The sequence below is a fragment of the Falco cherrug genome, chromosome 2 (genome assembly GCF_023634085.1).
Source record: "Falco cherrug isolate bFalChe1 chromosome 2, bFalChe1.pri, whole genome shotgun sequence".
Taxonomy (NCBI): Eukaryota; Metazoa; Chordata; class Aves; order Falconiformes; family Falconidae; genus Falco; species Falco cherrug.
The window spans coordinates 114,928,817-114,943,148 of NC_073698.1; the positions used below are offsets into that span (position 1 = coordinate 114,928,817).

Here is a 14,332-nt window from a genome sequence, read left to right on the forward strand (position 1 = left end):
GCTGATGCAAACAGATGTGGAGCAGCATAGTGATTTGATTAATTCCACTAGATATTGGACTAGGAGCATGGATGTTTCCTATGCTCAAACAGCTTTACCAACTGCATCAGTGAACATTGTAGGAATTACGTTTAATCCTTGCTGCTTCCAGAAGCACTGTTACAGGCCAGGAGATGGGTATGAGAGGGGTCCTGCAATGGTATAATATTGCTTGCCAGTTCTGGCAAGGCTGTCTGTCTGCATAGGTCCTACTAAAGGAAACAGAAGACTGTCAGTAGACTCAGAATCAGGTCTTTTCATGACTTATATATCTTCATACTACTATGGTGAAAGTACTTCAACTGATTTTTCAGTAGCCTGATAAACTGATAATCTGTGAGCAGATAGCTTAAGTTTGGGCTGGAGAAAAAGTAAGAAATTACATTATGTTGCCAGCACTTCTTGGAATGGTCATCCCCGTGTTTTAAACTCAGTAAGAAACGGTAAGCACAGGCCAAAAACAGCTAACGAGCAGAGACTTCTAGCAGCTCAGATCTGAGAGCTGTGATGCAGGCTGCCTTAGCAGCCAAAACTGTATACATTGAGAGAGGTATTAAAGCAGATCCTTTGAAATGCTTTAAAGTTACTTTCTTTGCTACTACACATCTATTTGCGTATATCCTATTATTTTCTGAACAATCTTATTTCGAAATACTGGCAGAAGTCATTGGTGTGAGCTCTTGGTTTCCTGAGTTCTATCTTCACTTACTAAAAATTAACATTGCCATTAAAAAAAATCATAGACTAGCATATAGAGGAGGCCATTCTTTTATTTCTCTGTACCTTGGTTTTCCTGACAGTAAAACACTTCCATGCACTCTCTGAACTGTTTTAGAGTCTAAAGGTTATGGAACCACATGATCATTGTCACTGTGTACATGCAAGTCCTTACTGTGTATATATATATATTTGTGTATAAATATATATTGAAGTATGACAAATTTATTTTTCTTTTACATTGTGTCTTAAGGACCTGCCATTTCCTATGCTGACAGTATGTTAGTTAATGAAGTTTAAAAATCCATTATCTCTGCTTTGTCAACCGGTATAGAGAATAATAACATTAGCAAGTATTAGAAATGATGGAAAAGAATTTAGTAGCATTTAGCTGGTCAAGAATTAACATTTTTTCTAGACAATTTGCATCCCAATTCCAATTAAGCATAATCTTAATTCCTAATTTTCAGAGGATCAGAAATTCCGTTAATTTACTCCCTGTTATGTTTCCTCCCTCCTCAAGCTAAATTAGTAACATTTAAATTCATCTGAAGGTAAACGGGGGGGGAGGGAAAGGAAAGAAAATAGCACCCAATTAATGTTCAAAAAATGCTGCAATTCTAACAACTCTTTGCCACCAAGTTGTTTTCTTTTTTGCACCACAGCCTTCCCTGAAAGGTCAGAAATATCTTCTCACTGTGGTGAAGACTCACTCTGACGAAAGTGGAATGGCTTCTTTTCTTGTGTTACTGGAAGGAGTAGCTGGGGTCCAGAACAGGAGGGAAATATTTTGGTAATTTGCAAGACCTTTAATAGGCTCCTTCGCCTGGATATTTTTTCTCTTACATTACTAATTCTTCCATTCCAAGAGTTGGCTACTGCTAATACCAGGTGCTAATATCACCTCCATTTCTTACACAAATAAGAAAGAGACAAAACCGTAACATGAAGAAAATACCATGCCAGTAATTTTCCTGTTTCAGCCATTGCCAAAGGAAAGTAAATACATCCACATAGCTTCACTTCCCTGGGGCTTGTTTACATTTGCCTCTGGTTTTCTTCCTCTACAGGCCCACAAGCCTTTTTCAGAAGAAAGGGCTCTTGTAGACCTTGATCCTTCCCTGGTCTCTGTCTTCTTCTGGGAGCTTTCTGTAAGACCTAGCTTTTTTCCAGCACACACTGTTACAAAGCCAACTGGGATACAGTGGCTGGTTTTTCTAAAGTCAACATTTCATCTTAAAGAACTTCAGGTGCAATCCGTGGTGTATTCAAAAGTCTATTACAAAAATACTATAGAATTCACTAAACCAGTCATTATTACTGTAGAAATTGATGCTAAAATGCTAAAAGGATATATTTTTTACGTAATATCCCTTCTAAAAAGGGTATTATAGAATTTACCTGCTGTACTATCTATTAAAAAAATTCCATGCTCATCAAGGAATTCTTTTGCCATGTTTAAACCTTTAAAATAAAAGACTGGAAATGGCTTGTGTGAAGATAAGCCCATCTGAAAACAGTTCTGTTTTTTCTGCTGAGGAGTAATTATCTTGAAAATCTGTGGAGCCTCCATTGCGAAAATCACTAATCCCTCTAAAATAATGATTTATAGCAACGCTCTGAAGCAACTGAAGCTGCTCAGTTTAATAACAAAATCCTCTCTGCCATCCACAGTTTTGTCAAACTGGGAAATAAAAATACAGCTTTGCTCAGGTTACTTTTTTTCAAAGTGAATTTAATGTTGTTGCCTGATGGTCAGCCAGAAATTGAAATTCTCTATATACTAGGGAGAAAGCTGTGGTACAGGCATAGAGGTAGACAAATCACTAGTCTGGCTGGTTTAGGATCCTTTCCAATGCTTATTGAAATGCTCTTTTTTAAAAACACCCAATTGTGGTAAAACACGTCCAAGTGATGAAGAAATTATAGTTCTCAGCAACCTGTTCCCAGTAGTTATTTAATATTGTTTCTGGTGGAGTTGATTTTTAACCACAGAAAAAAATATTTCCAAGAAACTAAAAAGCTCAGAAGGCCTTTACCTGAGGAAGGCCAATATGTATCTTATGTGGTGGTGGTGGTGACAATATAATAATGTTTCCAGTTAGAAAAGTGAACAGCACACTGAAGTGCCCAGGGTTGCACATATATGCAATGTTTAGCGTCTTTATCGTCTACTTACATTTGTTGCTAGAGTCAGAACAGGAAGAAAATATTCGCAGCTGCTATGATCTGTCAATAATAGGTCAGGGCTGGACTTAGGGGATGTGGTTTTATAACGGTCTGTGGTAAATGCTAGACTGAACAGTATTTTCTCATTAAGCAGCATAAGTACAGTCTTTGGCCTTTCCTCAGCTAGAGAACAGGAATCTCTTTTTAAGGAGTCTGTTTCACAGTTCTAGCATTTCGACCTAATCAGGAACAAATTTCATTGTAACAGTTCCCTTTTGATTTAATTCACTTTAGAACCATCCACTGTATTTCTCCTGGCCATAGCTTTTGATCTCTTTTATGCTATTGTGTCCCCACTGACTTGGTTTTATAATAGTTCCCAACTTAGTGCAAGCCGTCCTTTCAAAGAATCAAGTGCCTCTGTGTATTTAAGTGGCGCTTACAGTTTGTATGCGTGTGACCTATAACATAAGCTGCCACTAATTTCTAGTTCTGTGATCAGTTCCTTTGTATCTGCCCAGATAAGGTCAATTATTGAATGAAGCCATGCCCACACTGGAATACGCTTGTTGGGGTAGGAAATTGTAATTTTTGCAAATCCCAAGAAAGTATTAGGACTGCCATCATCACACTTGAGTACCTGTCACTAAGAAAAACCTTTTCCTCACTACACATGATAAATGGCTTAGAAAGCCAGTCATCCTATTCTGTGATATGATTTGTGGGTAGCTCTTTGCCTGTTTGAAGAATGTTGATGGCAGACATTTAACTTTATTTGCTTTAGATTCGTGCTTGACTCAGAAACTGGTGAAGCTGTTGTTTTACATAGAGAACTGCTCCCCCCTCCTCCCCTTCCATTCCCATAATTCCATATAAATAGGACTAATCCCACTGTTTTTAACATGCTAATCAAGCAAATCATCCCCCAAAGTTTTGGTAATAGCAGTTAAGGTCAAATGTACACCCAGATATGAGCACTTCCAGTATATCCCACCACGCGCCTCTGCCATAGTCCCAGGGTAGGAGTTTGGACACACCTACAATATCAAGAAGTTGAAGCTTCATGGTGGGTTAGGTTAGATAATGCACAGTTCATCTGCCTATTTGCAGTCACTCCAAGCAACCCTGGTAACCAACAGGCATTTCCAAGTCACAAGCCACCTCCCCCCAAGCTGGAACGTGCCTGTTCCACTGCATGGACTTTCAAGGGAGCCAAGGGCTGAAGCCAGATTTGTATCTTCAATGCTGTTCACTTATTTAGTCAGCTTTTGTACTGAACATGCTCCTAGGCTGGAGCACTGTGCTTCTACAGCTACCCTGCTCCCTGAGCCACCCTGCCTTGTGGACAGCTAGCTCAGGTGTCAGCTCTGCAGCCCTGCCTTGTCCTGTTTCATCACACAAACAAGGAGCTTGATAGACAACTCCTTATCTTTCTGCGGTGTTTGCATTTAAATGATGTGTGAAAGCTGTTTGTGAGTGATGTTCACATCATGTATAAATCCCACAATCACTTCTACTTAGGCTAAACCTGCCTTTAGTTTGCGAGATAGCTTAGATTTCAGTGGCAGACTGAGAAGACGACTCCACTCAGATTACAACCAGACATTTTTGCACCAGTACTTGGTACAAGTTGGTATTTAGGGTAAGTAAACTATTTGTGTGATGTGGACAAAGCAAAGACAAGAAGCAGTCAGAAATGGTTTAGGAGAGGCATAAACATTTTTATTCGTTTGTGTAAAGAAGCCTGGCTGGATATATACATTGATACTCTTGTGCATCAGCCTCTAGGGCAGATGTCTACTGCTGTCTCTATTCTCCAAAAGCAGCAGCGTTTTCCCAATTGCTGTCTAGTATTTTACTAATAAAATAATTGACGGAACTTTTCTGTCTGGAGTCCCGAATTTTGTTTTGAGCTTTGGCCAACAGCCTGAGCAATGCATTCCTTTCAGAGGCAGACGTGATTTCTGAGCCAGACAGCATAGCTCTTGTCAGTGCTGAAACATGCTCCTGTGTGCCCTGCTAACTGAACACGTTTTATCTTGCTTTCCCATGCACAATGCATCTTCATCTGTTCTGTGCAGGGTCAAACCCTCCATTAAAAAATACAAGTCAAATCAAGAGATTACAGAGCCAGATTTTAAAATACCTCAATAATAGTTCAAGATCTCTTGAACCGGTAAGAACTGGAGGCAGCTGTGTAATCCTCGAGGGCTGCTATTTTAAGGATAATTCCTAAAAGAGACACAGTATTGTGGCTGGTTATCAGGAGAGTGGTATTTCTGGACTATCTTAGCTTGACACTGATAAAAGGAAAAGACAAGAAAAAGAGCAAAAAAACCTGTTGCTATCTCCTGCTATTCAGACTTCCTTGTACTCATGTTTTGTACTGCATTTTGTACTTGAAAAATATGTAAGCTGACTATTTTAAACAAATGTAATTAGAATCCCATGTACAATAATTACTATCACTTTTCATGTCAAATGCAGAATTTTCCTCAGGGTGGGGGCATGTATGCACACATCACTCGCCCTCCTCTGTAAGGAAGTGATTAGACAATTGTTTTAGTGGAATGACTTGCTTGCTGAAAATTACACAGATACATAACCCGTATAGAACTAGATCCTTCACTCTAGATACTGTACACTGAAGAGACTGGAAATAATTTTACATTTTTCTGTATTTTTTGGTTGATTTTCAGTCATTTTATTGTAAAAATGCAAATATGGTTTTATAATTTGTTCATTCAGATCCCATTGTGTTATATGCTTACAGCTTTTTTTCAGTGGCATGAAATAGTGGGGTAGTATATAAAATAGTAATTTTTTATATATAAAATATATACAAATATTAGATATAAAATATATTCTAAAAAGTCACCTAGTGCAGTTTGGTATGTATTGTACTTGATAAATTATGCACTCAGAAAAACACCACACTCCATCACAGAACAAGCTTAGTATGTGTACAGCTTTTCCTTTAGGTAGTGAGCAGTCAATCCTTTTTCACAAATATCTGTGTCAAACTTTAGAAACAGTTAAGTAACTAAAGATAATTAGGAGGTGTAATAAATATTTTGTTTATAAATGTGGGAATAAGTATTGGAACTGGTAAGAAAGCTTTGCAATCTTTGATGTATTTGATACGTTTACTCAGCTTTTCCCTATGACAGTTCTCAATAGCACTCCAAGCAGTTCATTAGCTTTGGCGCCACAAGGAAGCTGTCACTGCTGTCCAAACTGTAATGCCAGTAACAACTAGTCTGGTTGCAAAAAGATCACTGAAGATTTTGTACTTATTTTTACAACTGTTTAACATCGGGTTTTACTTTGTTGCCATGGGCTTTCTCGATCAATTACTGAAGTGGACAGACTGTAGTAAATGCTAGGATGGGGTACTGTCTGTATGTTGCTGAAACACAGTCTTCCCTTGAAAAATATGGATATGTGCTCCTCATCCCTCTCTCATTCTGTTACATTGAAGGGTCGCCAATACCTGTGGGCATTGATGTGCAGGTAGAAAGCATTGACAGCATATCTGAAGTTGACATGGTAAGTTGGTTAGCAGAACCGGAATAAAGAATTTGAACCAAAAATTTGGGGTCTCAGAAACATCCAGCTGGATGATACAGAATAATACAGCTAAAGAAAGCAAACCCTTAAAGAACACAACCTTGCCTTGAAGCATGCAAGTTGTTCTCATTTAAACTAGTGAGTGTTTTATAAGAGCATGTGCTGAATTTCTCTCTGGACAAAAGGAACAGATCAGAGTGGATAGTGCTCTGATTTCAAAATGCCATCTATTCAGTAAGCCCCATGTACTTCTACATGAACTCTTAGTGCTCTGCGCTGATTAGTTACATTTTTATATATATAAGATATAAGATTATTATTATTATTTATAATTAGATGATGAGGCTTTATGTCCTTTGCTTCCTTTGCTTATGCAGATCTGAATATTCCCATCACTTATGGCATGGGAGGAACTATGGTCACAACAAATGGAAATAAAAAAATCACTTCCAGGAGGGAGACAGCCTCACTGCAATCAAGTACCTGTAGCATTGGAATGCAGGCTGTTCATTCCTCAGCCGAAATTGTCGCCAATAATGTCACCCAGACATTAGTGCCAAGTTTCTCCATCCTATAATAGCAGGGCAAACTAACTTTGCAAAGAGATCTCATTTACAATATCTTTTCACAGTGAGTGTAGCTCTAGTCATAGGTGTTGAGTTTCCTATGGGATCTGTCAGTATGAACCCCTGCATTCCTTTGCAAACCTATTAAAATCATAAAATCATATTATAGGGGAAGCCCCAAGTATCTTCCCAGTATTCTTACCAGAAGTAATTGTTCTACTGAGATAAATGATATCTGCTTAATAATGCAGAAGGTATGTAGGTGAGCACAGAGCAGTCAGGCTGTGCAGCGTCTCAGACTGGGTTTGCAGCATCCTCTCCATCTCTTTCCACATGTGCATTTGCAGTTATGTTATTTCCCTAAATAGGATGATAAAATATTTGTAACAATCTTTCATATTAAAAAAAAAAATTGTAATTCTTGTAAAATTTGTTTACCTTTATGAAATTCATCATACTGTCTCTTTATGATGCATTTCATTCATAAATGTACTAATCTAAACCCCCTTGTGCAATATTTGTACAAAATGTACAGATTAATGGATTTTACAAATTGACCTAATGCTCATGAAGAACTCTAATCCCTTTGTAAAGGAACCACGTACAGTTCATTCTGGGAAAAGCCTGTGAAGATTTCCAGAGGAAACTTTTTTCCCTTTGCCTTTGATTGGTTTTGAAGTTCCTTTATTGCTTCACTGATGGCCAAATCCAGCAGACCACTGGAATCTGTAAAAGTTTTATCTATATATAAATGAAGTATAAACCTCAGAATCAGCCAGCAGTGATAAGGCAAACAGCCAGTAACTCAGAGATAGTTCTGATCTATATTTAAACTCATTGAATAGCGTTTGATTCCTCTCATTAAGGATCCTCCAGATGATGTCCAGAGAAGAAATTGATCTTTTGCATGAGTTGATTATTTTGTACTGTTTTCTATTGTATGTGAATAAAACAAGCATTGTCTTCTTTCATTTTTAATTATACGAAGGACTTCACAATGACTTTATACCTCAGACATTACTGGAAGGATGAGAGACTTTCATTTCATAGTAACAAAAACAAAAGTATGACTTTTGATGGAAGATTGATAAAAAAGATCTGGGTACCCGATGTATTTTTTGTACACTCTAAAAGATCTTTCATCCATGATACAACGGTGGAAAACGTCATGCTCCGAGTATACCCTGATGGCAATGTACTCTTCAGTCTACGGTAAGAACAATACCCTTTTATAAAAAAAATACATGACTGTAATTGTGGACCAATAATCTGTACAGTGAAAAATTATTGGAAATACTTGCAGCTGAGATTCTGATGCTGGACTGGCATTAATCCCCTGGCATCAGATAATGGCAACTGGTGACCAGCGTACCAGTGGGAAAATAAATTTAGGATTGGTAACATACAGATAACATATTTTTCTGTCATTCATGTGTTGTTTCCTGTTATGGGATAACAGCAGTTTTTTCATCTATTGTAAAGAGTGCTGAAGTTTATCAAATATTAATTCATTGCCAGTTGTTTTAGCAATATTGCAGCAGTTTTACTATTGAGTACAGTAAAGCCCAAAATTATTAGCAAAGAACAAATGTGGTTTTTTTTTTTCTCTGAGTCTTTTAAAACTGTCTTAGCTGTTTTCGACCCTGGGATACCTGTAAACACGCCACTGATATTAATCGGGGCTCCAGATAGGCACGGAGAGCAGATTATTGGTGCTGATACCAGCAATGTTAGACAGGCATGTTGTGTGACTACAAGGAACAGGAAAATGAAACAGCAATTCCAGGACTGGAGCAGCAAGGTCATTAAATGTGTCTCCCTTCTGTCAACATGTTATTTCTTTTCTTTATGAAGCAGTTTTGGATGATGTGGCAGAAATAGTTTTAATGGAGGAATTTTCCCCCTATGGTAAAAGCCCTGAGGCCTGTGCATTGCAGAAATCACACTTGTCCAGTTTATTACTAATTTGGCCTCTGCACAGAGGTGATGTTTCATCTAATCCGGAGAGTTTGAAGATTTATGCAAGCACTTGAAATTTTGACTATGTAATAATTGTTCCATCAAGTAATGAATTTCTCTACCCTCTGATGAAGACATGCAGAAACCCTCACAACAGCTGTACGCCACTTTAAAATAGTGTATGCTCAAGGATCACACTGACCAGTAAGAAACAATGAGGTGAAGTATGCATTTTATTGCTGTATTCATTTCCACGCTTCATGAGAGAGAGAGGGATCAGAGGAACTACACTAGTGCACCAAGGCTTACAGCAGTGGCTGTCCATGTGAGGGGTATGACATACATTCAGCTGGGGGAAGGAAGAGTGGCGAAGAGACCCAAGATGTGCAAACACATTCTGTCAGCTTGCTGGAGAGGTAAAGTGTCATCGAAATTAACAGCAACAAATTGTGTGCAAATAGTTACAAACCAAAGGGAACATGTGATGGGAAGGACAGAAATGGAAAGAAAGGAAAAAGCGAGGTGGGAGGGAAGGAAAAGGAGGAAGTAGAGCTGAGGGACAGACACAGTGTGAATCAATTTGCTATGTTTCCTCATTGCTCGGAATCCCCTCTGTGATGGGAACCCTTGCCCTGTGTCCTGCATCGCATTTGCAAGCTGGTGCTCTACTTCCTTGCCCTCGCCCCCTCTGCTCCCACCGTTGTCCTTCCCTAACCCTGCCTTACCAGGTGGTGTGTACGAGGTGACTCCTCCTTGCTCTTCTGTACCAGTTCCTGCCAAACCTGTGGATTTCTTTCTGAACATAAGCACGAAGGGCAGGTGTGCTGTCCTCTTCCTTTCCTTCTCTATCAGTTATGATCAAACTGAGAGGCAGGGAAAGGGGTGACCCTAAAGGCTGGTGAACCAAGGTTTTAAAATGGTTATGGTGAAACAATGTGTTTCTAGCCTAAGTGGTGTTGATGCCTATGTTCCTAAAGAATCAGATGTTATTAAAATACCTTTTTGTATTGCCAGTTTTACATGCAGTGGGTAGGTTGTATTCCAAATACCTACGCGCAAGGAAATTGCATATTCCACAGTTTTTCTTCAGTGCCTAGCATCCAGGATTTTACTGAAGCAAAGTGGAACAGATAACCAGATTTGTTTCTAAAGTCTTTCCCCTTTTTTCAGTCAACATTTGCTTCTTGTTCCCCTGATACTTTAGTCAATAGCTAAAAGACGGAAACAACGTTCATAGTTGGAAGCCTTATGCGTGATTTTAAAGATGTCCCAGACTCACAATCTCATTTCAAGCCAGTAAAATCTTACACTTGTAAAAATTCAGCTACAGTGTAATTACCGATCACAAGTTTTCAGAGATGACTTATATAACCAGTATATCCCTTATCACTTAAATCCGTGTAGGATTCAGCTTGGGGAAAACTGAAAAATCAAATAAAAACATCAAATGACATGCAAGCTGTGACAAGAAAGGGAAATTTGGCAGTATTTACCATATTTAAATTGCTGCCTCTAGCCTTTTTTTATTTATTTGTTAAAATGTCAAGCTATATTTATTTTCTGAACATTTGTGAAAAAGCAGGTGGAATATGAAATAATGTTGTTACCTACATTTCCTTAAGCTTTTTAGAGTACAAGGCATTTCCATGGCGTTGAAAAGGAGAGTAGGCTTCCTGAAATTGCAGCTTATCTTTTTAATGCAATTAAATACTGTAACTATTCTAGCTGGGAAAATAGCACTTGGAATAATATTTGCTCTAATCTGTAATATTACCTACTTCAATCTATGAGAAATCCAGTCAAGAAATGTGAACTCCCCTTGTTAATCTCTGTAAGTGTAACCTTTCACAGTGAAATGTGTGAAAGGCTAATGAAGGATCAGGCAGGCCAGTAAAGGGTTTAAAAATTGAAGGTAATGCACTTAATAAGAAAGACTATTAACAGTTTATAAAAACATGTTCTCTTGCTGATTTACTTTTATCTTGCTATCTTTAAGCAATTTTAGAAGCATCTAAAAAAGTAGAAAAATCCAATCGTTGGGATTCTAAACAGCAAATTGGTTGGGGTTCTCACTAAGATGTCTGCACAATCCTAGGAAAGTGTGACATTCGTCATGTAATTTCTGTTTTTCTGTTCCTTTCTGCAGAATAACAGTTTCTGCTATGTGTTTCATGGATTTCAGTAGGTTTCCTCTGGACACTCAGAACTGTTCCTTAGAACTGGAAAGCTGTAAGTTTAATTCATACCTGTTCTTCGCACGTGCATCTTTACCAGCACTCCATCTCGTTCATAATACCTTTTTCACTTATTTTGGTGTGTGACCTGAACCCTTCAACCTGTACGTATTAAACTGTGGCCAGTCTGGGATCCTTCCAGAACTTGGTGAGCTTTGGGAACATAGAAAATCCGTGATGCATCCTGCTTTGTTTCAACTGGGTTGATATTCCAGGGCCAAAATCTAAAAATGTTTCCTCTGTCAAAAATCATGGGTTTTTTCTGAGAAAAAAGTGCAAGTTAAAAGTAAAATGAGAGGGCCATTTTTGATCTCATGGAAAAATGAATATGAGTCCTTGTGTTACTGTGAATTGTCTGCTTTCTCACCCCTGACTCGGTTGTCTGTAGTAAGCTGTAGAGCTGGACAACAGAAGGTAATTTTGATAGCTCAGAATTTATACTTACTTGGATTATGAGTGGGAAATACCAGAAACCATAAAACTGGGATGCTGGTTTGTTGTTTAGTCTTGGAAAAGGGTCCTCAGCCTTCAGGCAGTCTGCTCAGTGTGGCAGCTCCAGAGTTCTGATCCTTTGTGCCCTGTGACCCTGAGCATGCCCATGTCCCCCGTCTGTCAGGTAAGCTGCTGGCAGGGCACAGGACTGGGCTACACTTGGAACAAGACGGAATATGGTCTTTACAATTTTTTCCATGTCAACTAACTGGCAAATTGATGTGAAAAGAATGCTTCTCTGGGGTTTTCCCAAGCTGAGTGGTCTCCTTTCCCTAAGAAAAGAAAACAGAAGCATTATTCCAGCAGAAGAAGTGATTTATTTTTTACTTTCCCATAGATGCATACAACGAAGATGATCTGATGTTATACTGGAAACATGGAAACAAGTCCCTGAGCACAGATGAGCACATCTCCCTCTCCCAGTTTTTCATCGAAGAATTCAGTGCTTCCAGTGGACTTGCTTTTTACAGCAGTACTGGTATAGTAAGCCCCTGTCTTTAGAACAGAGAAGCAGAGGACACCATCAAGCGAAATGTCTTTCACATTCAAATTCGTTGCTAATAAATGACTGTTACTGCTGACAGATCTCAGTTAAAATGAGGTCTGTCAATCACACTGGACTGTGTTGGCCAAGTCTTTGGTTCTCTTTACGTTACCAGTGTAACACTTTTCTTGATACTAGCAGAAGAGGCCATAACAATACTTACAATTTAACACCTGACAATAAGAACTTGTAAAAATTTGCACAGCAATCAAATACATGCTGTGGTGAGCTCTTGCAAAATTGTGGTGCTTCTCTGAAAGTCACTGGAGCATTGGGTTTGCAGGAATCTTTGGGTCCTGGTTATATAGAAAAAACCTGAAAATGCAAACCCTAAAGGGTGAAGTACTATAAAGCAAACAAGAGGAACCCCAGTGTGTTTTATTGTCTAAAATCTCCTCATGTTTGGAGCTGTAAAATGTCATTAAAAGTCTACCAAGTATAAGATTTCCACATGAGGGCATTTATAACCTGTTAAGGTCTAATTCATGGTTTCCTTAATGTTCCATGTTTATACATAAAAAAAACCTTTAAGTCAGTGTTACATTGTTTAAATACAGTTACCTGCCCCAGACAGGTATTTATTTCTCCCTATGGATCTCAAACTATACTTTCTGGCAAACTGCACAAGGCTTTAGGAGTTTATTATAGTCTTGATTTCATGCAAGGTGGGTTTTATTTTCTTTGTATTTGTACATGCAATTATAAATTTTGAAATACTTCCCTACATAAGTAATCTAACCACACATTTTTAACCAGATAAAATAGCATGCTTGCTACTGTACTTTCCAGTCAATGCATTTCAGTGTGGATATTGTCTTTTATATCAAGGCAGATTAATACAATAGAAATTATTCCATAGAATATGATGAAATGCACACCACTTTGGAAAAAAAGCCTCTAAGACATACAGGAAAGTTGCAAATAGATTTATTTACTGTATTTTATTTACAGGATCACTTCTTTTTTGCATTTAAAAAAGAGCCATTCAAGTTTGCAGTGTCTGATGCCGAATGCAGACATTCCAGTTTAAATTATGATATAGCCTAAGCAGTGAGGAATTCACAGCTTGATCAGGTTCTTCACCCTTATCTCTTGCTTGTGCATGAGCTAAGAACAGAGGTCCAGCTTTCAAGAGCCACTGTCATGTGAGAAGAGGGCGAGTGATGCCTTACTATCCTAACTGTGCCTTGCTGAGAGCTACGTCAAATTTGTCCTTGTTGCAAGAAGACCGGGATGTTTTCCACTAAACTGCTATCACTGTGTGTTGAAATGGGGTTCCAGGAACTCAGCTGGCTTCTTTCTGCCTGGCTATTCCCACCAAAAAAACACTTAGGCAAGCAAATACAGCCTTGTGCACAGCAGTACAACCTCATGCCACCCCTTTACCCAGGCCACTGCAGCATCTTCACAGCACCTCTGACTTTGCATTAACACTCGCCTGCAGATGTTTAGATGATGAGCTTATTCAGTGGGGTAGTGGTGAAAGGAAAGACTTTTTTTAAGTCCCAGGCACCACTGGGAAGTACCTGAACAATGCATGTACCATATCTGTTAATTAGAACACTGTCCTTTGTAGACATACACTTTGGCTTTGAGGTTTTGTTTCAGTTGGGAGGTTCCACTTTCTCTTGTTCCTTTATTTTGCTTCTTGTTGGAAGAAATGATTACACACAGACCCCACCCCCCGAAGTCAATAATAGTGGGGAACAATCAGCACAGCTCTAATGGGAGCCAGCTACCCCTGAAGAGTGTCAGGCAAAAAATGGACAAAAACCCTGGTCAGAAGCAGCCTTCTGCATTTTAGGTTCTGCATAACCTTTTCCGTGAATCTCAGTGAACTACCCATATGTAGCATTTAGGCTTCTGAAGTTTCCTGGCCTCCAAAGGAGCGACAATTTCAATCCATTTTTGAGACAACCATTTTTGAAACTGAAAACACATAGACTGTGTTTAATATCAGAAGGGATTATTGTTGAGATATTCTTTTTTATAAAGCTGCTCTTTGTGATGGGATAACTGCTCCAACACAGGCTCATTGATGT

The 14,332-nt window shown here is 38.7% G+C and overlaps 1 protein-coding gene across 1 annotated transcript in view; it reads left to right on the forward strand.

Annotated features, from left to right (window-relative positions):
• GABRR3 (gamma-aminobutyric acid type A receptor subunit rho3) overlaps positions 1-14,332 on the forward strand; it is a 34,384-nt gene that overhangs the window by 11,334 nt on the left and 8,718 nt on the right. The window contains exons 3-6 of the mRNA XM_005445467.3: positions 6,407-6,474; positions 8,050-8,273; positions 11,167-11,249; positions 12,084-12,224. Of these exons, the coding sequence (XP_005445524.1) occupies positions 6,407-6,474; positions 8,050-8,273; positions 11,167-11,249; positions 12,084-12,224 (516 nt within the window). The remainder of the gene's footprint in view (positions 1-6,406; positions 6,475-8,049; positions 8,274-11,166; positions 11,250-12,083; positions 12,225-14,332) is intronic.